This window comes from Acipenser ruthenus, chromosome 4, assembly GCF_902713425.1.
Source record: "Acipenser ruthenus chromosome 4, fAciRut3.2 maternal haplotype, whole genome shotgun sequence".
Classification (NCBI taxonomy): Eukaryota; Metazoa; Chordata; class Actinopteri; order Acipenseriformes; family Acipenseridae; genus Acipenser; species Acipenser ruthenus.
The window spans coordinates 42886117-42911974 of NC_081192.1; the positions used below are offsets into that span (position 1 = coordinate 42886117).

Below are 25858 nucleotides of genomic sequence, written 5' to 3' on the forward strand. Positions count from 1 at the left end.
CAGGCGACTATTCTCTGCACTCTGCCGTCCAACAGAGTGGACAGCATGGACCTGGAGTCCAAGCACACTCCTAAATAGGAGGCTGTCTGAGAAGGCGTGAGCTTGCTCGTCGCATGCTTCACCATAAAGCCCAACCGTTGAAGGTTGCCGGTGACAGGTTTCGTGTGGGCGTCTGCCTGTGCTGGAGACTGGGCACGAATGCCAGTCGTCCAAATAATTGAGTACTATGATGCCTTTGAGTCTCAATTGGGAAAGGATAGCTTCCATGCATTTTGAAAAGGCACAGGGAGCTAGAAAGAGCCAGAACGCGTATGCTGTTCCCTGAAAGGCGAACTGCAGGTACTTCCTATGCGCTGCTTTTATGGGGATGTGGAAATAAGCGTCTTTGAGGTCCACCGTGACCTGATTGACAGCAACAGCTGTTACATAGTCAACATTTTGAACCTCCTTCGGCTCAGATACAGGTTGACCTGTCTGAAGTCGAGGATCGGTCTAAGGCCACTATCCCGCTTGGGCACGAGGAAGTACCTGGAGTAGAACCCTTCCTCCAACTGGAAGGGGTCTATCATACAAATAGCCAGTTTTTGCAGCAGGGCTACTACCTCCTGAGACACCACTGCGACATACTGTGGGTCCATGACTGAAGTTACAGTCACACCCTGAAAGTGAGGGGGACCGGGCTCGAACTGCAGTGAGTAGCTTGTCTGAATGGTAGTAAGCATCCAGATATCCGTGGTGCACTTATGCCAATACTCCAGGTGGCTCCTTGAAAAGGAGCCCTTGGCCTGTGGCAGCAACCCCCTAGGGCTGCTGCACGGCTTGTGGCCTGGCCTGAGGCTTCTGCCTCTGCACCGGGCGGCGGGCCCTATCCGTGCCGGTCTTTGTGTGCTGCTGGGGCCTAGGGCGCCAGTTTGCCGCTAGTTTGAATGGTGCATGGGGAAACAAGTGCACCAGACTGCAATAGCCCTCTTGATCAGTGGTAGAAGCTCTGCTGACAGGGAGAGCTTAACTGCGAGGGATGTGCTGTCTGACTCCATGTCCTCAGATGGGAACGCCAGCTCCTGTTCACCCACCTCCTTGGAACAGTGACTCTTCCGTCTTCTTCTTCTTCCTCCTCGGAGGAGGTAGACCGTGAAGATGGCTTCCCTGTATGGGCTACTTTCCCAGGTGCGTTGTCCACTCTCCCTTGGCACAGAGCCATGGGGGAAGGATGCAGCCACCTCTCTAACAAAGGGTGATGGGGAAGAGAGCTGTGCAGGAGTGAGGGACGTGTGTGTTTGGAGAACTGTGCACAAAACTTGCAGAAACTGCAGTTCACCAGTGCCTCCTTTGCGTGCTCTGGTCCTAAGCAGGAAGAGCATCTGCCATTCTTGTCTTCAACAGGGAGACTGGCATTTCATGTCTCGCAGGGATACAACCCAGGCATTATACAAGTAGCAATGCAGTGTAGAGTAACACTGTACCAGTGCTGCCTCAGTTTGTTTAAAGACAGCAACAGGGCTGTTCAAGACCCAAACAAGACCGGCCTGGTACTGGACCGGGGATGTAAGCGCTGGTCGGTAGTGGGTCGGAACTGGGTTGGTTCGGTACCTGTTCGGTACAATTTAGCACTGGGTCAGTACGTTACGGTACCGGTGCATTACCAATATGTGGGAATGGAGCGGGTTGATAACTGGTGTTCCTATGAGATCTCGAGTCCAAGTACTAACTGGGTCCAATCCTGCTTAACTTTTGAAATCTGATGACATAGGTATTCAATCATAAAACATCCATCTGGTATTTAACATAAAATCAAAATTTCACAGTTATGGTTCAGGTGTCCTGTGACATAACTGCAAACATGAATTAGATTTATAAATTAAAATTCTGTTATGCCTTTTTTTTTTTGCGATCAAAAGAACCAGAATGCACATGCAAGCCTATGTTGTCATTTTACAACCATTTTCACCCCTGCTACTTTCAGCCCCAATTCCACCTTAATGTGTGGGTCTTCATTTTTGCACGGTTCCCCAAAATGAGAAATAAAATAACTGTAAAATTGCTTTTGGGTATTTTACAGTTATTTTATTTCTCATTTTTCTCATGATTGTCAGATAAATATCAAGTGAAACGTGTTATACAAATTTGTACTTCCTTATTTAAAAAGAGACTTCTGAGGATTAGACAATAAAAGATAACATCCACTCTTTGGGTAAAAGAACAACAAAAAAAGCTCTGCGACCTTTCACCCGACACAGGATAAGCAAGTACCAATTTCTTTCATTTTTTGAACAGCATTTTGTCACCCCCTTGGCCCTTGTTTCACCTTGCTGCTGCTGTGTCCTTTCATTAAATGTGGTAATGGCTGCCAGGTTCCCTTAGGCTCTCTCATATTTGTCAGTCATGAAAAAAAGAGGAAAGATAAATCTTATTTCACAAGCTAAAGGGCCTATCTCTCGACAAAATAAAATCCAGTCCAAAACACTGCCTTGTGTATTTGTTGGGTGTAGATTTAAACCTTGTATGCCATGATCAAACTGGATTTATGAAGCATCATTACTCTCCCAACAACATCCAGCAGCTTATTAATTTGATATATTTCTGTCCATTTCATGATATTCCTACCACTGACAGTCTCTCAAGATAAGCCACAAGCTTTTTGACAGGATAGAGTGCATATATATATATATTTTTCACTGTTCTCCCAATGGATAGGTTTGTACAGAAACCTTGTGTGTATATGGTAGTTCACTGATTCATCTCTTTTTATTTTCTTTTGCTCTTTTCCTGTCTATTGCTGGAACCTTACATTTTGTAACAACCAATGCAGAATGTATTTTTGAAAAGTGCTGCACCTACAAAGCAAAAACACCACCCTTAGTAGGTAGAAGATACCACAACACTTCTGCATTTTGCAATAATGGAATGGGATTTGTATAGTAACAAAGGTACAACAGCTTTTTATATCAGAAAAATGATGTAGCAGGCACTTGTGCAGTCAGTAGCCCATTCATGCTTAGAAATGTGGAGCAGGTGACAGACAAAAGTAAAGATGCATTTTATATAATTTGATAGTACTGTATAAGTGTGTGTATATATCTATATATCTATATTAGAACCAATTCAGACATGGAATGGGTGTTACATCAGCTCAACAAGGACCACAAGGTTCTACCCACAGACAGGTTGAGCGAAAACGAATGGCTTCAGTGGCATAACATACAGAACAGGAGGATGTAATCTGGCCAAGCTGATGGTATAGGGAAACACAGAGGGTGCAGGGTCAAAGGGATTAAAATGGTGGAGGTGGATGTAAAATGAACAGGGCTGTGTAGAGCGGTGTAGCAGCAGGCGTGCAACCTGACAACAGAGAGAACTGGGGGGATTACAGAGCATGTGGCAGGGAATCCTCAAGTGCAATGAGGCACTGACTCCAAATAGCATTGGAATATTGTATTCGTTTGCACTATTCCATAATTTGCAGGCTTAAAAGGGGAAAGTTGTACTAAAGGTGCCCATTACTGTGCACACAAGAGACTAAGGGGAATGTGGCTAGTGTCACACAGCAGCTTCTGGTTTTACGCTATGGAGCTTTCAGCTTGGAGTCCGGGCTTGAAACTGGTCACTGTTTGAGGGCAACAGAAAGGAACAATTGACACCCAATTAAATCAATCAAAAAGACCAGCACGTTTAGCAGACTATACTTTTCTAGCAAGAATTAAGGCCGGAAGGAATCATAAATCCAAATCGATAAATAGTAAAAATTGTCAATATGTTACAGAAAAAAAAAAAAGTTTCTTCATATAGAACAATCAAACCAATACTCTAAGAGGTAGGTGTACTGAAGTGTTGCACCTGTTCAATAGTCACAAACCAGCTGCAAACGAGTCGGAAGTCTTGGGTGAAATATACTAAACAAGCGCAATGCTATTTTACGACTTTTATGGAATGCAGCAGTTTCTGTTTCGGAGAATACAAATATTATAATGAGATGTACGAAAGCTGCAGGCAATTGCGACACTTACAATTGCATTAATTGGTTAAGAACGTTTGACAGCATGTTTTAAACAGGAGCAATTGTTGCTGGCATTTCCCAGTCTGCTTTTTCTTGTGCATTGCAAGTTGTGCTCAATGCATTTTTGAGGCGAACAGCCAAATACATATTTTCCCCTAAAAGCAGGGTGTACTTTCAAGTGTACTGACACGCCAGTACTGCTCTTGCCTGGTTCTCCTCCTACCTCTCCGATCACACATACCGGGTGTCCTGGCATGGCTCACCCTCTGCCTCTTGCTCTCTTTCTACAGGCATCCCCCAAGGCTCAGTCCTGGGACCCCTTCTGTTTTCTCTCTACACTCGCTCCCTGGGTCCCCTCATCTCCTCCCATGGCTTCTCGTATCTCTATGCTGACCAGATCGTCCTCTAGATCGTCCTTTCCGCCCGCTGACTCCGACATCCTCCCGTATCCCTACTTGTCTCTTGGCAATCTCCTCCTGGATGCACTCACATCCTCTTAAACTCAACCTCTCCAAATCAAACCCCCCTCTTCCTTCCCCACCGCTGATCTCTCTATCTCTATTCCTCTTGAATCCACCCCCCTCTCTCCCTCCTCATCCACCAAGAACCTCGGTGTCACCCTCGACCCCTCCCTCTCTTACTCTCAGGACATCTCTACCTTGGCACGCTCCTGTCGCTTCTTCCTCAGCAACATATGCAGAATTTGCCCCTTCCCCACTGACTACACGGAGCCCTTAGTTCAGACGCTGGTACTGTCCCACCTTGACTACTGCAACTCCCTCCTGACCAGCCTTCCTGCTTCCACTTTCCGTCCGCTCCAGCTCTGCTGTTCGCCTTGTCTTTTGCCTTCCTCGTTTCTCCCACGCTACTCCGCTGCTCTGCTCCCTCCACTGGCTCCCTATCGCCGCTCGCATCCAATTCAAAACTCTTGTTCTTCCCTATGACTGTCTCGACCTTTCTGCACCCTCCTACCTTCAGACTATTATTTCTCCCTACATCCCCTCCGCTCCTCTACTACTGGAAGATTAGCTGTACCCCCCCTCAGCTCCCCCACCTCCAGAGCTCGCTCCTTCTCCACACTGATGGAACGACCTACTCACGGATATCAGGACTGCTGAGTCCCTGACCACCTTTCAGCACCTTCTCAAGACACACCTGTTCAAACAGCATCTGTAAACCTCACAACTCTCGACTATACTGGACTATATGGCACCCAACTGTCAGTACTTGCATCATCTTGTACTTGCACTTAACTGCTCCACACTTTGCTGTATTCCACTGCTGCTCTCAATCATAATTATACTTGTTGTATCTTGTACTTGATTTCACTTTTAGAGGTAACCATATCCACGCTTTTTTGTAATTGCTCTTATTTGAAATCGTTCTTATCCATTTATTGTACTTACTACTTCCTCTTAATGGAATTTACTCTTATAACCAAATACTTAAGTTTAACTGCTCTTAGTCGTAATCACTCTCAAACATAATTATTTACTGTAATTTTTATTTTCTCTCATTTGAACTTGCTCTTACTTCCTACTGATTTTATTGTATTCTATAACTATAATGTGACATTGTGTAACAACTGTAAGTTGCCCTGGATAAGGGTGTCTGCTAAGAAAGAAAGAAAGAAAGAAAGAAATAAATAAATAAATAAATAAATAAATAAATAAATAATTTGTTGCTGGTCCTTTGAAATTTGTATTAACAAGAATTGACTGTCTTCCTGTAAGTAACTTAACTTGTCTAGGCTGTCAAGTTAATAGTAATAATAATAATAATAATAATAATAATAATAATAATAATAATAATAATAATAATAATAATAATTTAGTTTCAATTTAAAATAATCTGGTATTTGCATTGTACACCAATGTGTACAATGCAGCAGCATGATTCATTTTATGTTACTATACCGGTAGTCTACAGTCTAAAGTAAAAATAAATGCACTAGGTGTTCTTTTGATTTTACTGCTGTACTGTATACTGTACAGGCGTACTGTACAGATTTATATTTTTGTTCTTAATGTAACATGTAGCCTACCCAAAACACATTAGTGTTCTTTCAGCGCAATGATTTATACATTTAAAATACACTGAGAACTATAAATGTATGTGTGTGCGATTTTATTTTATTCTTTTAAACCGGAAACCTCCTAAGAAAAACAATGTTATTTTGATTCTTGCACCCTTGCATGTATAGACTTTCTCCTTCAGGCACCCTCTGCTGCAGCAAACCATAACAACTCCCGCTATTTATTTGAACAATGTCGCACGACTCTTGCAATAGGGATCTCGCTAAGACGCAACAAATATTTCAATTTGTATATTGCAGCTCTTTTCATTAACATATTTTCTCATAGTACATAAGACAAAATGTATATGTATGCTAAGTGTTGCAAAAAAAATGCAAACTGCGGTATGTTTACGCTGCGACTGGCCTATCTTAGTACATCTACCCCTAAGTGTGAAATTAATATTGTATTACTATAACATTAAGGAAAGCATCATCACTCTTGGAAATAATGGAGGTCAGTTTAAAGGTTATTGAGGTGAATGACATGATAGTCACGTTGTAACAGTTTGGTTCTTTATCAGATCTACAGTAGGACACCAGTCACACTATTCCATTAATCTCAAAAGCCTTTTATCTCTTTATCTATTTTGTTATTTCATTTTTTGAGGAAAGTTCAGCGCTTGTACAACAGGGGAAACTTCAGCACTGTATTTAGAAAGAAGATTTTAACAAAATCCAGCTAGATACCCTTTTTGGTATTAGGTCCACATTAATGAGGTTCAAAATAAAAACCCAGACATGTAGAGCGTATCTCCAAAATAAAGACTACAAGCCCTTGCTGTTTAGGGTGTAATATTTTACCATACCAGTCTGGCTGTATAGAATTATCCTGTGGCACAGTGCAATCAATTATTGTTGCAGCAGAATCATTAATAATTTGCTAATGAAAACGATTCTGTTGATCTCTGTTGTATTTTAATTAAACATAATTACACTGCAGCTCAGAGCTGTGGTAGAGACTCCTTTAGGGTACAATTTTGTTTTAATACACTGATAATGAAATTTTATATTGTGTCAGTTGTTTAGTTATTATTCAGTCTCACTATTTCTCTATGTTCCAGATAACAGATAATAACCTTAGTACCTCCTATTTCCTGAAGTCTTTTCAACAAGAGTGTTTCAATTTCACAATTAAATCTTCTTAACTGTTTAAAATATCCCTCCTAACCATTATGTTCTATATGCTACACTTAGCGCTACATGTACATTTGGCATGCTTTAATTAGGAGAACCTCCACTTTTATAAAAATGTTCTCTATTAAGAATACACATAACATTTCTGCACACGTTGCCGCAGCATATTGAAGGCATACAGATAACCCATGTCTTGTCACTTTCTGCTCCACCTCAACAGAAACAAATGTCATTCTTCTCTTCAGTCAAGTGCACCATGAATATTAACTATGTAAACCATAGGTCTGCAGAACTATGACCTACAGCATTGCTGTTTCCCATAAGACAGGTTTAGAAGATTGAAATCAGACACAAACTGATAGCCTAGCTGAGAATTTCATAAGATAAAAAATAGCAATGACTACAAGACCCGAATTTAATACAATAGTGTCTTTGGCATATAGGTGTCACACAAAGGCTTCATTTTAAAGATGATGGGCACAAACAAGACTTTCACTCATTGGAGATGTAATGTGTTAGTGTGCACTAAGTGGTTTAGGAGGGTGAATATAAAGTGAGCTGGCTACTGTTATGGAAACAAAATCATGATTCTAGGGCTTGAACAGGTATTAAGTGTCTCTGTAACTAAAAAGTAACTAATATCTCATGTTACTCCACAGCAGCATTGCAAAGCAGCACTGACAGCTGACTGATTCAAGTGTGCAATAGGTAGCTTAGTAACAGACAGTGTAATTTATAAACGCAGCACCATGTGAACAAAAAAATTACTACAGAACATTATAGTTCAAGTTGAGTTAAGCCTGGCACAGTTATTTGATTCCAGTTAACAAAGCATTTCCCACAATGTCTGGGATGTTGTTTTCACATTTGGTCCTGTAATTCAGCACTTTTACGTAATTATATTTATGCTTGTTTATAAATCACCTGCATTCAAGTCAAGTCTGTGGTTAAGTGTCCATGAAGAACTGTCTATGGATCAGTTTTTACCCTACAATACCCCTAATTTAATACTCCAACTCCAAAATGCCCAACGCGAGAAAGGGTTCAACCTGAAGAGAGTCAAATAAACATAACAGAATATATGAAGTTTGTCCATGTTTAGCACTTGTTTATTTTATCGGGTGGTGCTAGTTCCTAAAACTCCAGTTGTTAAGTGTAGCTTCTGGAGTGTAAAGAGCAATTGTGGTTGTTCCATGTGGATTTCTTGATAATGAGTTTCTGCAGGGAAGTCAAGAGTTTTAGTTATGGCTGACTGACGTATAAACTGCAGAACTGGTTATGTGGCTGTTAAAAAAGAAACAGAGGCTTACAATACAGGCACTACATTTTTGTGAAATCTGTTTTGCAAACATTTCAGTAAATGCTCTTATTGGGGGTTTGTTTTAGACCAGGGAAATAAGACTAGAATACTGTAGAACACCAATGTTATAATGTTATACTGTTTTAATTCTGTTTGGATCATCCAATTTATATCTGTTTATAATAAAGTTCTAAAATAATCTGAAGTGTTCTGAGTCCTGATTTCTGGCTGTTTCTGATATGTTTTCACCCATGAACACAAATATAAATGAATCCTTATGAGGTGCTCTCTGTCTACTATGAGTTTTCTTCAGCATTAAAGTGCCCGTAAAACATGAATACCCTTAGTTGATTTCATGGGGAAGAAATTAAACATCATAGCTCAGTATGTGCCCAGATTTTCCCTTTTAAACAACCCACAGCTGGAATATTGAACCCAATGGACTAAATTAAAGAAGCAGCATTCCCTTACCCAAGCACTGGGACCTGGCCTCATTATAAAAGACTAGAGCATGACTGCCCGAAATAGACACATCCTCAGATTTCAGACATATCATTTACCGTTCAGTAAAGGGAATTTATCACATTCACAAACCTTTTAGTTTCATACTGTGTGACCTTATAGGCCAATTCTAAAGATTCTTCCTCTTTTGTCTGTTTTATCTGGACTTGCAACTATATTTATACATGTAGTGATCATATGTTCATCTCCACAAAAAGGGAGACAAAACCGAACCAGGTAACTACAGACCAATAAGCCTGACTTCTATTATATGTAAACTTATGTAAACTATAATAAGATCCAAAATGGAAAATTACCTATATGGTAACAATATCTTGGGAGACAGCCAGCATGGTTTTAGGAAAGGGAGATCATGTCTAACTAACCTACTTGACTTTTTTGAGGATGCAACATTGAAAATGGATAACTGCAAAGCATACGACATGGTTTATTTAGATTTCCAGAAAGCTTTTGACAAAGTCCCGCATAAAAGATTAATTCTGAAACTGAACGCAGTAGGGATTCAAGGAAATGCATGCACATGGATTAGGGAGTGGTTAACAGGTAGAAAACAGAAAGTACTGATTAGAGGAGAAACCTCGAAATGGAGCGAGGTAACCAGTGGTGTACCACAGGGATCAGTATTAGGTCCTCTGCTATTCCTAATCTACATTAATGATTTAGACTCTGATATAGTAAGCAAACTCGTTAAATTTGCAGACGACATAAAAATAGGAGGAGTGGCAAACACTGTTGAAGCAGCAAAGGTCATTCAAAATGATCTAGACAGCATTCAAAATTGGGCAGACACATGGCAAATGAAATTTAATAGAGAAAAGTGTAAAGTATTGCATGCGGGCAATAAAAATGTGCATTATAAATATCATATGGGAGATAGTGAAATTGAAGAAGGGAACTATGAAAAAGACCTAGGAGTTTATGTTGACTCAGAAATGTCTTCATCTAGACAATGTGGGGAAGCTATAAAAAAGGCTAACAAGATGCTTGGATATATTGTGAGAAGTGTTGAATTTAAATCAAGGGAAGTAATGTTAAAACTCTACAATGCATTAGTAAGACCTCACCTAGAATATTGTGTTCAGTTCTGGTCACCTCGTTACAAAAAGGATATTGCTGCTCTAGAAAGAGTGCAAAGAAGAGCGACCAGAATTATCCCGGGTTTAAAAGGCATGTCGTATGCAGACAGGCTAAAAGAATTGAATCTATTCAGTCTTGAACAAAGAAGACTACGCGGCGATCTGATTCAAACATTCAAAATCCTAAAAGGTATAGACAATGTCAACCCGGGGGACTTCTTTGACTTGAAAAAAGAAAAAAGGACCAGGGGTCATAAATGGAGATTAGATAAAGGGGCATTCAGAACAGAAAATAGGAGGCACTTTTTTACACAGAGAATTGTGAGGGTCTGGAACCAACTCCCCAGTAATGTTGTTGAAGCTGACACCCTGGGATCCTTCAAGAAGCTGCTTGATGAGATTCTGGGATCAATAAGCTACTAACAACCAAACGAGCAAGATGGGCTGAATGGCCTCCTCTCGTTTGTAAACTTTCTTATGTTCTTATGTTCTTATGTTCTTATAAACAAATGGAATGTATTTCTGATAGTCAGAGATGTTACTGTATGTGAGACCCCTGCCGGCAAAAAGAACATCTGCATTACTATGCTAATTTGGCTGACCTTTTCATCTTGTAATTTAATTTTGTTTTTGCTTTTAATTGAATTTCCTTAGAAACCTGAAAGATGACTTTAAGAGCAGTAAATTAAATGTTATCACATTTGCTATTCTTCATACTCTGATCAGATACTCTAGTTAATAAAATAAAGGATTTTAAAAAAGCTTTCAAATATCTTTTTAAGAAGATGAATGCTAATAAACACAAGTACTCTGTATCGCATAGAATAATGCCATCACATCATTATCACAAGTAATAAATCAAAGAATGATGCTTAAAGAATCAGATCACTGGAAACCCATTCACAAGACACCCTCTGATTTACATGAGGGATGTGACAGTATGCCATCTTCATCTCTAATCAGCAGCTCTCTGAACCGAACACAGGCAAAGTTCCAGAAAGTAATGTTACTTCATTTTTAATACACAGTCTATATGAAAGTCATGTTCATTGGGAATGGAGTCAGCACCACTTCATTTCAATTTCAGATGCCACAGCTGTAGGTAAATCGAGATTTGCCACAGTCGCTATGAATAACAGTGCTTTTCATAACAGTGCTTTTCATAACAGAAAACAAAAAGAAAAATTCCAATTATCAAATGTTGGGTAGTAAATATTGATAACTCCTTCCCCCCAGCCCCCACTTGCATGCTGTGAGTCACAGTTAAGCATCTTGCAAGCTGATAGAGTCACAGAAGTGTCTGCACACCAGACTTCAAACTCAAGCATTATCATGTCTGTTGTGTAGGTGTCTGACTTGTATTACATTTAAAGTGCTATTTATTGAAGTTCCTTGTGAATTTGTTGCCTCATACATGAAGCAACATCATTTTATACACAGAATAGCTTGGCTCCACATTTCCATTACTTTAGATTAAATGTCACAGCTGTACAAATCAACTTTAATAAATCACCTGTAATTAAATTATATATACTGTATATATACTGTATATATATATATATATATATATATATATATATATATATATATATATATATATATATATATATACAGTGCCTTGCGAAAGTATTCGGCCCCCTTGAACTTTGCGACCTTTTGCCACATTTCAGGCTTCAAACATAAAGATATGAAACTGTAATTTTTTGTGAAGAATCAACAACAAGTGGGACACAATCATGAAGTGGAACGAAATTTATTGGATATTTCAAACTTTTTTAACAAATAAAAAACTGAAAAATTGGGCATGCAAAATTATTCAGCCCCCTTAAGTTAATACTTTGTAGCGCCACCTTTTGCTGCGATTACAGCTGTAAGTCGCTTGGGGTATGTCTCTATAAGTTTGCACATCGAGAGACTGAAATTTTTGCCCATTCCTCCTTGCAAAACAGCTCGAGCTCAGTGAGGTTGGATGGAGAGCATTTGTGAACAGCAGTTTTCAGTTCTTTCCACAGATTCTCGATTGGATTCAGGTCTGGACTTTGACTTGGCCATTCTAACACCTGGATATGTTTATTTGTGAACCATTCCATTGTAGATTTTGCTTTATGTTTTGGATCATTGTCTTGTTGGAAGACAAATCTCCGTCCCAGTCTCAGGTCTTTTGCAGACTCCATCAGGTTTTCTTCCAGAATGGTCCTGTATTTGGCTCCATCCATCTTCCCATCAATTTTAACCATCTTCCCTGTCCCTGCTGAAGAAAAGCAGGCCCAAACCATGATGCTGCCACCACCATGTTTGACAGTGGGGATGGTGTGTTCAGGGTGATGAGCTGTGTTGATTTTACGCCAAACATAACGTTTTGCATTGTTGCCAAAAAGTTCGATTTTGGTTTCATCTGACCAGAGCACCTTCTTCCACATGTTTGGTGTGTCTCCCAGGTGGCTTGTGGCAAACTGTAAACGACACTTTTTATGGATATCTTTAAGAAATGGCTTTCTTCTTGCCACTCTTCCATAAAGGCCAGATTTGTGCAGTATACGACTGATTGTTGTCCTATGGACAGAGTCTCCCACCTCAGCTGTAGATCTCTGCAGTTCATCCAGAGTGATCATGGGCCTCTTGGCTGCATCTCTGATCAGTCTTCTCCTTGTATGAGCTGAAAGTTTAGAGGGACGGCCAGGTCTTGGTAGATTTGCAGTGGTCTGATACTCCTTCCATTTCAATATTATCACTTGCACAGTGCTCCTTGGGATGTTTAAAGCTTGGGAATTCTTTTTGTATCCAAATCCAGCTTTAAACTTCTCCACAACAGTATCTCGGACCTGCCTGGTGTGTTCCTTGTTCTTCATGATGCTCTCTGCGCTTTAAACGGACCTCTGAGACTATCACAGTGCAGGTGCATTTATACGGAGACTTGATTACACACAGGTGGATTCTATTTATCATCATTAGTCATTTAGGTCAACATTGGATCATTCAGAGATCCTCACTGAACTTCTGGAGAGAGTTTGCTGCACTGAAAGTAAAGGGGCTGAATAATTTTGCACGCCCAATTTTTCAGTTTTTTATTTGTTAAAAAAGTTTGAAATATCCAATAAATTTCGTTCCACTTCATGATTGTGTCCCACTTGTTGTTGATTCTTCACAAAAAATTACAGTTTCATATCTTTATGTTTGAAGCCTGAAATGTGGCAAAAGGTCGCAAAGTTCAAGGGGGCCGAATACTTTCGCAAGGCACTGTATATACACCATGTTAAATCATGTGTATATAAAATAAATAGCTACTTTAGATAGTTATTAAAAATAACTATCTAAATGAATTATCTTTCCAGTCCCTTATTGGTCTTATTGCGCAGGAAGTCAAGGGTCCAGAAACCAATAATACCTGTATAAACAGCCATAATGGGCAAGCTGACTGATATCATGAGACTAATGTATAGATACCGGAGAGATATTAAAGAATTATAAAGACTAAAAGGTCTATAAATCATGGTATTACCCTTTTTGTTTAGTCTATCTCCCTACTAAAAGATTAAAATCTAAGAGAACTGCATAATCTTCTTTCACAGCTTAACAAAACTTGAATGATTTCATGATAAAGAGCATCAAGTTAAGCAGTTGGTTAAGCAGATAACTCCCCAGTGTGGTCTAGTGATTAGTGGAAGAGAACCAGGAGAGAGAAAAATCTTTGCAAATCGCAGTTCAGACAATGATTTACTTTGTGTCAAAGCGAAAGATACTACGTTCCAGCCAGAAAAGGAAAAATGAATGTATTTTTCTATAGGAGTGACCAAGTGGTTAATTATCACCATCAATGTGTAACAGAACAAAACTACAGCCACATACTCTACAGACTAGATGGGGGAAACAGCAGAGGGTGACGCACTGTGAAGCTACAAGTTAATTACTTTTTTTTTTTTGGTGTCCAGTATGTTTTCCCTGGCCATCCACCTCTATTGTCACCTTAAATCTGACAGTGACCAACACTTTATTGTTGATTCCACCTCGTCTCCGCCAGTCTGGGTCCATGTAGAGCACTCATTATCTTATGGCAGATGCCCTCTTTAGGATCTTCAAACTTGCTTTAAACTGAGGCATATATTTCAAGTAACCTAAGCCTCATACATATTAAACATTTGTTCATTTTATAATAGCATTAATATCCTCGACAGCGGTCATTGATATTTGACCTCATCTTTTGTTAAATGCTCTCACCTTAGTCTCTGGACACATTAGCACAATCAAATTACTTCTATTGACTTCTATTGGTTTCAGTCTCGGACGTAGACAACTAAATATGGTTGATGAAATGAGGCCCAAGTCCTTAACATGCATTAACATTGGTAGATTAGGGTCAAATGAAACTCAACTAGACAGAAATATGCCCAATTTCTAGGTCTCAATCTTTGTTGAACAGCCTGTGAAAAAACAAATAAACAAAAAACAAATGGAAGCCAAAGCGCTGGCTCTTTAATTGCCTTGAAAGTGAGATAATGAATGCGCACGCTTACCTTTGCTGTACACAACACAGTTGTTTTTGTTGTCTTCCGCTCCTTGCCAAGTCATATCCAGCAGCCACCTGGGGCCAGTATTCAGCACCACTGGGACTGAACACTTCGTCTTCTGTAGAAGGAAAGATAACGAATGCTAATTGTTTGCTTATTTTGGTGATTAAAGAAACTTTAATAACCAGAAGTTCTGGTTTGCAAGTTAAACTGCCAGTTTCATAAGCCAAAGCCTTATTCCCCTCTCTGGGCTGTGGAGAGACAGGGGGGGTTGCTGCTCAGCCTTGTCACCTATCTGAATAGTGGAATTAATATCATGGATTTTTTTTTTATGATACTGGATCAGATCTCTGAGATTAGGAAGATCTCTGGTGGTTCAGAATTATAAAGAGAATGCAGATGACTTTCACAGTGAAGAACGCGAGTGTTTAGAAGTGAACTTTAGGCACATTGTACTTCATTATCCGCTGGATCTCAGTATTTCCTGAAACAGACAGGAAAGAATTTAAGGAATCAGTATTCATTTCAAAGGGCGATCAGGGTTACATTGTATAATACAGTAGCAAATTATTCAGAATGTATGACAATTTAATTTTTTCAGTCAGCGAAGAAAACAAGATGGTGTTGAGAAATGCAGCATCTGTGGGCTGATTGTAAGGACCCCACCCACAATTATTTTTATTTTTACTATGTTTTGACTGACATTTGGACCAAAAGGAATTCAAGACAGAATAAATCTTCCCTAACCACCCACCACAGACTGACAGAACACTTAGGCAACTGTTACACTAGTCCATAACCACACAACAAGTGTCTAGACCAGTATTTCTCAACCTTTTTCATAACAATGCCCCCCTAAGGATCAGCTGAGCTTAATCATCACCCCCTTACCACAGAAAATATCAAAAATTAGGAATTATTACCGATTAACAATGCTGTTTAATTAACATCAATTATTAATTACATTTAATTCCACTAGTTCTGAGAATTACAGAGAAATAAACGAAAAAATAATGAAACCCCAGTGTCACAGGATGGCTTGAGCGGTGATGTAAAACCCGGAAGAACACAGGACACAGACAGGACTGGTGAGTGATGAAATTGCGCTGATGCACCGGTTTATTGTAAAATAAAAAGGTTTAAACAGAAAACAAAACTCAGCACACAAAACAAAATGGCACGGTGGCCAAAACAAAACGAACAGACACTAACAAACAAACACTGGACAAAACAACAAATCGTATCGTGCTGGTTCCACTCCTAACGCGTAGCAATTGTTGTTATTATTATTTTTTATTATTATTATTATTATTATTATTATTATTATTATTATTATTATTATTATTATTATTATTATTATTCTCTCTCTCCTGCTCTTTTGCCATTGAACACACAACTGTGTGTAAGTAGTTAATCAACATTTTGAAATAAAAGTTTCCTTAAAATTTTAAATAAGAAGGAAGCACAATGCCCCCTTATCTTTAGCTGAAACGCCCCCCCCCCCCCCTCCCGCCCTCTTAGATGTAAACGCCCCTTGGGGGGGCGGTATCGCCCCCGTTGAGAAACAATGGTCTATAGACTTTTGGGGCCACGCCCCCCTTCCTCTTGTCTGTGGTACTTGACGCCCCCTTCCAACACACACACACACACACACACACACACATGTACATATAGTGGTAAAAACATCCAACATGCCTGGGGTTTCTCTGTATGTCACTGCTGTTTTTTATTTTCTGCATGAACCAGCCACCGATCCATCATAATAAGAACTTAACACTGCAAATTACAGTTTACCGATTGTGACCAACGCTTACTACATAGTAAGCTGATAAACAACAATCACTACCAGATGGCAGCGGACTTCATCCAAAAATATGCAAGCTTAAAAGGCAGCAGTCAGACGCACAGCACCATCTACAAACTCTGACATGCCTGGAGGTGTCAGCAAGATTTGTTTTAAGTTAATATACACCGTATAACAGAAAATTTTGGCTGGTATTAAATTTGGCAGATTTGCTACGTTTTCACAGCACGTTCACAAAAGTCAGTTTTGCATTTATACTTTTAATTCCAAAAACATTTAAATAAATGTTTACTTACTGTAATTAATTATGTCTGCTAAAACAGTATCTCATTTACAGTAACTCGTTATAGCATCTACAATGTAACTGCAGCAACTTGGAGAACAACAAAGAAGGCCTTCTAATCAAATTTATTGTTCTTATATGGCCCTTAATTTTAAGAACCAGTAAACTTTTATGATAAGCATTTGCTGTCTCTCAGTTTTAAAACTATGGTTCACAACATAACACAGTGGAACGATGACAGTACTACCATGCAGTAATTGTAGGGCAGTATTGCCACGTGTGAAATCTTTAACAATAAAGCCAAAACGAAAATGCTTTTATTTGCTTCGAAATCATTTCAAACTCAGCTCAGTTTTATACTGTGCAAAACATTTTAACATTTTGTTTTGTTTCTGGACTTTGCGATACCTGCACGATGCCTGCATTAATAGACGTATCTACAACGTAACGACAATAACAATCAAGCATTTTGTTAAAGGCTTTCAACAAGTCTGACACAAACAATTTTGCCTGTTACTTAATTAAACACTAATAAAAAAAACACAGAAATGCTTAACATAAAAAAGAACAGTCCTACCACAGTAGCAGGCGGTTTACACTGCCTCTGGGCTTCTGATCGCATCAATTCCAGATTTTTTAATTCCACTGATGGAAATGTCCGGTCTACTTTTAATGTTTTCAAACAAATTGGCTTCATCACTGCCATTCTCATATCCACTTTGACATCTGACACATTATTTCTCTTGTCCAGCGCTTCTTTAACCTATTCTGTATACCAGTCTGACAGAGGGTGGCATAGCTACAGGTACTGTATGCAACCCTCTGATTGGTGTAAGTATTACTGGATATCCAATCAAAATAGCCCGTAAAGCCCAAATAAAGTATCCGCCCGTTATACGGTATAGCCCAGGTTTAGATGTGCGTGGTAATTAAATTAAAAAAACAAAAAAACAACCCTGAACCTTCTAATGCCACCCCAGGATGCAGTCTGCACCCCCCAGTTTGAGAACCACTGGTCTAGACCAGTATTTTTTAACCTGAGGCCTGTTCCTCATTAGTGGGTTGCAGGTAGCAACTAGAAAAATATGAACTTGAAAGCATGTTGTTAACTTCATTTCTTTGCCCAGCTTCCAGGTACAGGACTCAGACTCTAGTTTTCATACTGCAACACATAGTGTCCATTGGGGTTATTCAAAGGGCATAGTCCCATGCCCTACACTGTATCCTTTCTGGTAATGAAGATGGACCGAATACTGCACACTAAATTCGAACAAGTGCTACTGGGAGTAGCTTAGTGGAAGCATCTACCATCATGAGCTGTCATTATTCCAATTTAAAATCTCTTGTAGTAACCAACATCCATGTAAAAAGAAATATAGCATGGGTTCAGTGTGTTATTTAGTGAATCTTTTTAACTATGGATGACATGGTAGTTTACTTACAATTACAACTTTATACAGAGATTGGGTGTATTGAATTGATCTAAACAGTGTTCGATCTTAACACGACCGTTTAAAAATCATTCAATGACTCATTTATGACAAGTAACATCTCACAGTGCAAGTCAGCGTATTTAATTCAGTAACAACATATAAAACAATTCAGGGAGTATGCTTATCTTATTGGTTTGATATTTAGATCAGCTACTGATAAGATCAATTGAACGGACACCATTCTAGTTATTTATGGAGTGCATTGTAATCTTGATTTTGTTGAAAGTGGGAAGGCTGCTCCGCCTTCACATCAGATTGTTTTAGGTCACTTCAGGCTCAGCAGGATTAAAAACCCAACTCGGGGGTGAGGGGTCCCTTATTAAGTCTGCTTTGCCATTGATACCAAATAACTTTTAACAATTGTTGAGTGAAAATTCAGCCTCTTCTTATTATTGAGGGGCCTTGACAACAATAACAAAAGCCTCACATGAGGCGTATCTGTAGCTCTATGGGAAACAAATCCATATCTAAGAAAGCAGGCAGATTATAAGAGACAGAGTAAGAGACTTGTAGAGCATGTGCTGATAGCAATCTGCAGCATTCTTATTTTTTAAGGGCAAATAACTACCTTGGATATAACATTTCCGAATTGCATTCCATTTAAAATGCAGTTTTGTAAAACATTACTCAGATTAGGAAGGATATTTTGTGGAGGTATTAGACTTAACAGAATCAAATGATTTTGTATTTCCTTTGTCCCACAACAGCACCGGAGTAATAGAAAGGCATGTCATAATTTCATTCAATTTCAAATTAGGCATACAATAAACTCCTATATCTAACCTAAGCTGTAAATCTTATATTCACTTCAAATAGGAAAAGGACACTCTTAGAGGTTTCTGATAGTTACCATGGCATCTATCTAAAATGAGAATCTGTTTAACTCTTTCTTTGGCTTTAGACACCAAAAGACTTCTGATTCTATAATGTCCTTCCCTGTTTACTTACAGTATTTGAGTCATTGGGGTGGATATTGTAACATGCAATAGCATGCATTATATATTCTTTGTAATATGTTGAAAATATATGAATTTCACAAAGAAACTGAAGTATTATATAGCACTGCGTGACAGAAATAGAATGATTCTTGGTGGTAAATCTCCCTCCCGACCTGTGAGGGCGCTAAGTAACAGGAACAGAGTACCCTGGACTGGTTGGCCTGACAATTCATTCCCAGGGTTAAAAGGAAGTCGGTCATCTAGAAAGGGGGTGGAGCTTTGGTGCATTAACTCATCGACCCGAAAGGAAAACAATGTGGCAGCCACGGATTGGAGGAGTGGCTGCCATCGTTTACCAAGGGGTCATGAGTGACGGTACAAATAGGGGACAGAGCGACGTGCTCTGTTTCTTCGTTTATGGTTAAGGAAGGACCTGTATTGCGTTTATCGAACCGTGAGTGTTTTGTGTGTTTGTCACTAATTGTTGCTATTTATTATTTTTAGTAGACGGCTAACATGTTCCGGAGCTGTCGCCAGAGGCCAGCACTAACCCGGACATCACTGCACCTGTATCACGATTAACTGTATTTACAGCATGAGCTCTACAGCACTCACCCAGGACTGGTGACCGTGTCTGTATATTGTGTGTGTACTTTGACTGTGTTTATTATTTGGGACTGCAAACCCTTTATTTACGACAGTGCAATACACATTGCTGATTTATTGTTTGGTCACCAGACCTGGATTACAAAATTAAATCACTTTCTGATTGGATTATCACTGTCTGTCTTTTCATTGCGCACCGCATCACTCCTACACCTGTACCATGCTAACCACTTTGCCACACGTGGTGTCAGAACACGGGATCATGGATCGCAACGCACTGGCAAAGCTGCTGGAGGCGCTGGACAGCAGACAGGAGGCTGAGGAGAGAAAGAGAGAGGAGCTCTACACCGTGCTCATTGAGAGGGTAGGGCTGGCAGTAACGCCACACCCTGCAACAGCACCCGCAATGACGGCCGCAAAAGCACGGGTGTTGAAGATCGAATTCGAACAGCTGGCTGCCACCGCGTTATGGCCGCGGGAGTTCTGGCCGATCCAGCTGGGACCCTGCCTGATCGGGGAGGCTCGGGCAGCATATCAGGCGATGACCGACGCTGAAGCCACTGATTACGACCTGGTAAAGCTGGCAATCCTCCGTCGCCTCAAAATCACATCGGAGACTCACCGGGTACGGTTTAGGAAGTACCAAAGGTCCCCAGATACATGCGCCAGGGTGGTCGCGCAGAGGTTGTGTGACCACATGGTACACTGGCTGACCCCCACCAAGAACACCAATCTGCAAATGGGGGAGGCGATAGTGGTGCGGCAGTTTTGCCATGTGGTCGGCGCCGACACTCAAGCGTGGATACGGCACCACAACCCCGACACCCTGGAAGAAGCCTCGAAACTAGCCGAAGACTTAGAGACTCCTAGGTCTCCGCCCGGACCAGCATCCTCACGGCTCCAACCAACCGGAGCCGCCCACCACCACTCTCTCTCTCTCTCTTCCACCACCACCAGCATCCACACCAACACCGGGATTGAGACTTCCAACCCCGATGGGCCACCTTGCCTCCCCTTCATGGAGACCAAGGTTGGCCCCCAGCTGGGGTAGGGGTGCTGCCCCTGCACAGTTGCCATACCAGCAACGGGACAGATATCTAACTAGTGTGCCCTCTGTCCCCCCTACTTGTTTCAGGTGCAACCAACCAAGGCACCTGGCCAGGTCATGCCCCACGGCAATGGAGTGTGACGTGGCGGCGTGCAATTGGGCACCAGAAATAGGTAAGCGAGAGGAAAATGGTCGGGAGGGGCCTTGTATGGTTGATGTGGTTTTAGGGAACGTGAAAAACCATGCATTAGTGGACACAGAGTGTGAGCAGACCTTAATTCGAACAGCTCTCTTGGGCAGTGTGTTGTGGTGGCCACGAGATCAGGTGGCCATCTCCTGTATCCATGGAGACACGGCGGCATACCCCACACTCACCTGGTAGTAGGGGTGGCGGAAAGGCTACCACACCCGGTTATTCTGGGCCGAAATTTTAAGAATTAATGCAAATAATGGCAGTCTCAGCCACACACATAAATGTGGCAAAAAAGGAAAAAGGGAACTAATTGGTGATGTGTTCCCTTTTCAAGCTGAAATGTTTTCTCCTGTCTTCCATCCTAGAAAAACAAATAAAGAGAGAAGGGCCAAAAAATGGGACAAGGCTGAGGTCTGGTGGGAGAACGCTTGGATGGTAACCCAGTCAAAGGGGGTCGGAACACAGTGTGACCGAGAGGCACTTAAGTGTGGACATAGTGTGGGGACAACACAACAACACCTCACTAGTGCACTTGTGGACAGGTCCGGTCTATTGAAGGTAAGGATGTTGACGGCGCTGGGGCGCTAGTATTTCCACATTTCATTATCAAGGGCAATTACTGTAAAGGGTAAACCTAGCCGCGAGCACAGGACAGCCTGTAACACAATTACTGGTTCCCCCGTCTCCCTCGGACAAGGGAGCAAATATTGGCTTGATTTTATTGGGTAGGTGTTGAAATATGTAGCCACATACGAAGACTGCCAGCGAGTAGCGCCAGGTCAAGTGGCCCCGTCCCTTTGCTTCCACTGCCGATTATTTCCACCACTTTTGAACGCATTGCAATGGACATAGTGGGCCCTTTGCTACCTTTTGACTCTGTGTATACGCATATGTTAGTGGTGGTAGATTATGCAACGCGATACCCGGAGACAGTTCCATTGAGGTCCACTAGTGCAGCTGCAATTGCCAAAGAACTATGCAGATTATGGCTAGAGTAGGGATCCTCAAGGAGATTTTGACTAATCATGGAACCAACTTTCTGTCTAACACACTACAGCAAGTTTATAAAATATTAAAAATACGTCCCATCAGGACATCTGTTTATCATCCACAGACGGATGGTTTGGTGGAACGCTTTAATCAGACCCTAAAGCAGATGCTGAGATGTTTTCTCCAAGGGGTCATGTGTGACAGTACAAATAGGGGACGGAGCGACGTGGTCTGTTCCACCGTGTATGGTTGTCACTAATTGTTGCTTGTTGTAGTAGAAGGCTAACACATTCCGGAGCTGTCGACAGAGGCCAGCACTAACCCGGACATCACTGCACCTGTATCACAATAAACTGTACAGCACTGTGTGTGTGTGTGTGTGTGTGTGTGTGTGTGTGTGTGTGTGTGTAGCATTCGTCTAGAATAGAAATCATATTTAAAATAAACCTTAACAGTTGAAACACTAAATTGTATATGTTCTTAATATATGTTGAGTGCATGCTTTATCCTTAAATTCAAACATGATTAGTTGAACCAGAAGATGTTTTATCTGTCACATTTATTTTTGTTTTTGTGAAATAAACTAATAATACATTTTGCCAGATCTCTTATTATTTTTTTTACTTTACACATTCCATAAGCTAATTCCAAATAAAAATCACATTTCGTAGCTTGCTATATGTCAGAAAAACACCTTTAACCTACAGTCTTCAGAAACCTACAGCTTTCTTATTATTTTTTAAATATCTGGCATCAAGTTATCTATTATTATTATTATTATTATTATTATTATTATTATTATTATTATTAATGCATTCCTGATGCAAAAAAATCTTTAATAACATGACATGATGGTTTTAAAAAACACTCAGTTTTCAGCACCATTTCTTTTCTGCAAACAGCCATTATGTCATGTTATTAAAGATTTTTTTTTTTTCCAAAACAAATCTCAGGATTATCAAGTAACATTTACATTGAAAATGCATTTGCCAAAATCTGTCACTTTGTTTCTCAATCCTAACAGTGCTTGTTTTTTTATGAGGTGGTGGGCCACTATCCTTCTTGTATACCTGTTGCTTCAATTAGAATACTTTATACTCCTTCCCCCAGACCTGGAAGTGAACTGCACGTCAAAAAGAACCTGCTGGGTTAAGATCATATTGCTTAACATCCTTTACTTTTTTTTTAAATATTATTGGTAAAGCTTTTTGGGGGTGAAGGTTGGGGCCCCACTATAGAATCTGATGGGATTAAACTGCCTTTATATATATAACAGTATTAAAATAGGTCAAATGAATACGGAACAGAATGCATTGTATAGATGATGTTATTTTGATTCTTGCACCCTTGTATGTATAGACGTTATCCTTTGGGCACCCTCTGCTGCAGCAAACCACAACTCAACTCCTGCTATTTATTTGAACAATGTCGCATGACTCTCGCAATGTATGCTAGAGACCTCGCTAAGAAGACACAACAGATATTTAAATTAGTATAGAGGCTCTTTTCATTCACATATTTCCGCTTAGTACGTACGTCAAAATGTATAGTTTGTTTCAACGGAAATGCAAATTGCGGTTTGTTTGCGCTGCGACTGGCCCATCTTAGTACATCTCCCCCTTAGTACCTAAAAATAATATTCAGTTACTAAAATGTACAGTATATTTAAAAATTCTCTACCATTGCAAAAAGAATTGGAAAGCTAAAAGTCATTCAAATCTTAGAAACAAATACTGTAATCCTACCCTGAACTGTTGTGTATGTTTTGTTCATATTTTTTACTCGCCTTGCATGTTTCCACAGCCTTTTCTTTCTAGGGGCTGTTACTGTTAAATGTGTAAAAGATACAGTGGGGAAAACAGTGTAGTCAGCCAGGCAGTGATTACAAACTGATGCTCCAAATTCGCTATAAAATGAAAATCAATATTTCCACAAGTTGCTGCAACGTAAAAGATAACCTTCATTGATTTTTCTAGACTTAGGCCTCTGCGATAAAATCTAATATAAATTTTGAGCCACACGGATTTGGATCAGAGCAGAGCGGAGCGGAGCAGCTGATATGTTCTGCACATCTTTGAGAGTTGGATTTTTTTCTTTTTTTTTTTAAAGGCATGGCTCTACTATTTATAATTGGCCTTGTGCGAGCGAAAGCTGCTATCGGGAATCTGTTATAATTTTTATTACTGAGAGGCTAAAGCCTGTTCCAGATAATTTGGAAATTTCAGGGGAATTGTGATAGAGCTGATGGCACAGCCGGACTGACTCAAGAAAAGAGCTAACCTGTAATAGCCTCTGTGGCTGGGCTGATTAAATATTGCTATAGATGAAAGGCCTGCCATCACCGCAATAAATTAACCAATCACACAAATCCCAAGTCAGTACTAATCCTTCCTTGATACTCTGATCCTCTGATCAGCTCAAGGAGGAAAAGAAGAAAGTGGCTTGTGACACTCAGCTCTCTAACCCCTGGATTCTGTGTAAACAAGAAGTTAAAGATATCACACTGACCATTTCACAAGAACTGCTACGGACTTAACCCTTTGTAGTCATGGTGGTCAATTGTTATACTCTCAATACACTGGATTTTTTTTTTCTTTTCTTTGAAATGGCCAAAAATATAGCATTCCTATTCCTTTTCGGGGGGGGGGGGTTGTCAAGAGAATTGTGTGTCTCCTCTTTATTTCAGAAACAGAACAACTCACAAGTCATTTGCGGGTGTTATTCTGTCACAGTTAAAAACGTATACATTCTGACAACCCCGCTCATTTTCACTCATTTATTCTAGTTACAGTTATTACCTGATATTTGTCAAGGCAGTAGCAATTATAACTAGAACTGCATGTTTCTGTTGGCAAAAATAATGTATCCAACGTCACATCAAAGTGCAATCACTTATTATGACACCTGTAAGATAAATAGGCACACCATCTTGTGACACAAGCATGGGCAAATTAAGAAAAAAGTAGTTGTTTTGCTGTGTTAGTATAATATAGTTACTGGTTAATCTTACAGCCTAAACTTGCTTATTATTCCATGCAAAAATGCAAAAAAATATATATATAAAACTCAATGACAGCTTTTTGGAACTTGGTTAATTTGAGTTTCAAGTTCTCAGAAGCTCTTTCCAAGACATAGTCTTCAACAGTTTCTAAGATACAGAATATCCTTTATTTGGGCACCTTAGTACTGTGTAAAAGTCCAAATATCCTAGATTATAATATCCTTAATAAATGATATATAAGGACCCTCTACTAAATGTACATTAGGTGGATAATTAATGTCCAACTTCTGCAGTCGTGTGCTTCAGTTGTCTAGAAACTGAAGACTGCTTGAAAGTTTTCACCAAAAGTAGCATCTAAACCAGCGTATGTAGTCCATCCATGGTACAAACAGAAGTATATGGATTGGGTATATTGATTTTCTGCTTTAGAACACAAAGGCCATTCTCTTTATCTTAAGTCACCTACAGGTTTCTTTGCAAACCAGTCCCCTGTTTACAGGACCACACCAGCCTCAGAAATCTTAAAAAACAATATGCAAAAGTAATATGGATTTATTTACTGTTTTTGGCTAATATGGTATACAAAAGTTTGCTGTCTGAAACACAGAGCAGTGGATCTCTGGAGTGGTATCTTATAGAATGATATTATTTCTATTATATTTAACAGTTTGATCTTCCTTACACACAAGTCTAGCAAATGTCATACATCTTAACAAGCATCAGGAGCATACCTATAAAGCCAACAACATAAAGATTGTGTGTTTCTTTATTTCTTTATAACCAAAAAGAAGTGCCAGCCAGTGATGTAGTCCTAAATCTTAAAGTACCGGAATGCCAATGAAAATAATTTTTTTTTTTTAAAACAAATTATACAGACTCCCGTTTTGTACAGCA

General features: G+C 39.9%; 1 protein-coding gene across 1 annotated transcript in view; it reads right to left on the reverse strand.

The window, feature by feature from the left end:
- zfpm2a (zinc finger protein, FOG family member 2a) overlaps window positions 1–25858 on the reverse strand; it is a 165952-nt gene that overhangs the window by 38806 nt on the left and 101288 nt on the right. The window contains exon 6 of the mRNA XM_033999001.3: window positions 14615–14726. Coding sequence (XP_033854892.3) covers window positions 14615–14726 — 112 coding nt within the window. The remainder of the gene's footprint in view (window positions 1–14614; window positions 14727–25858) is intronic.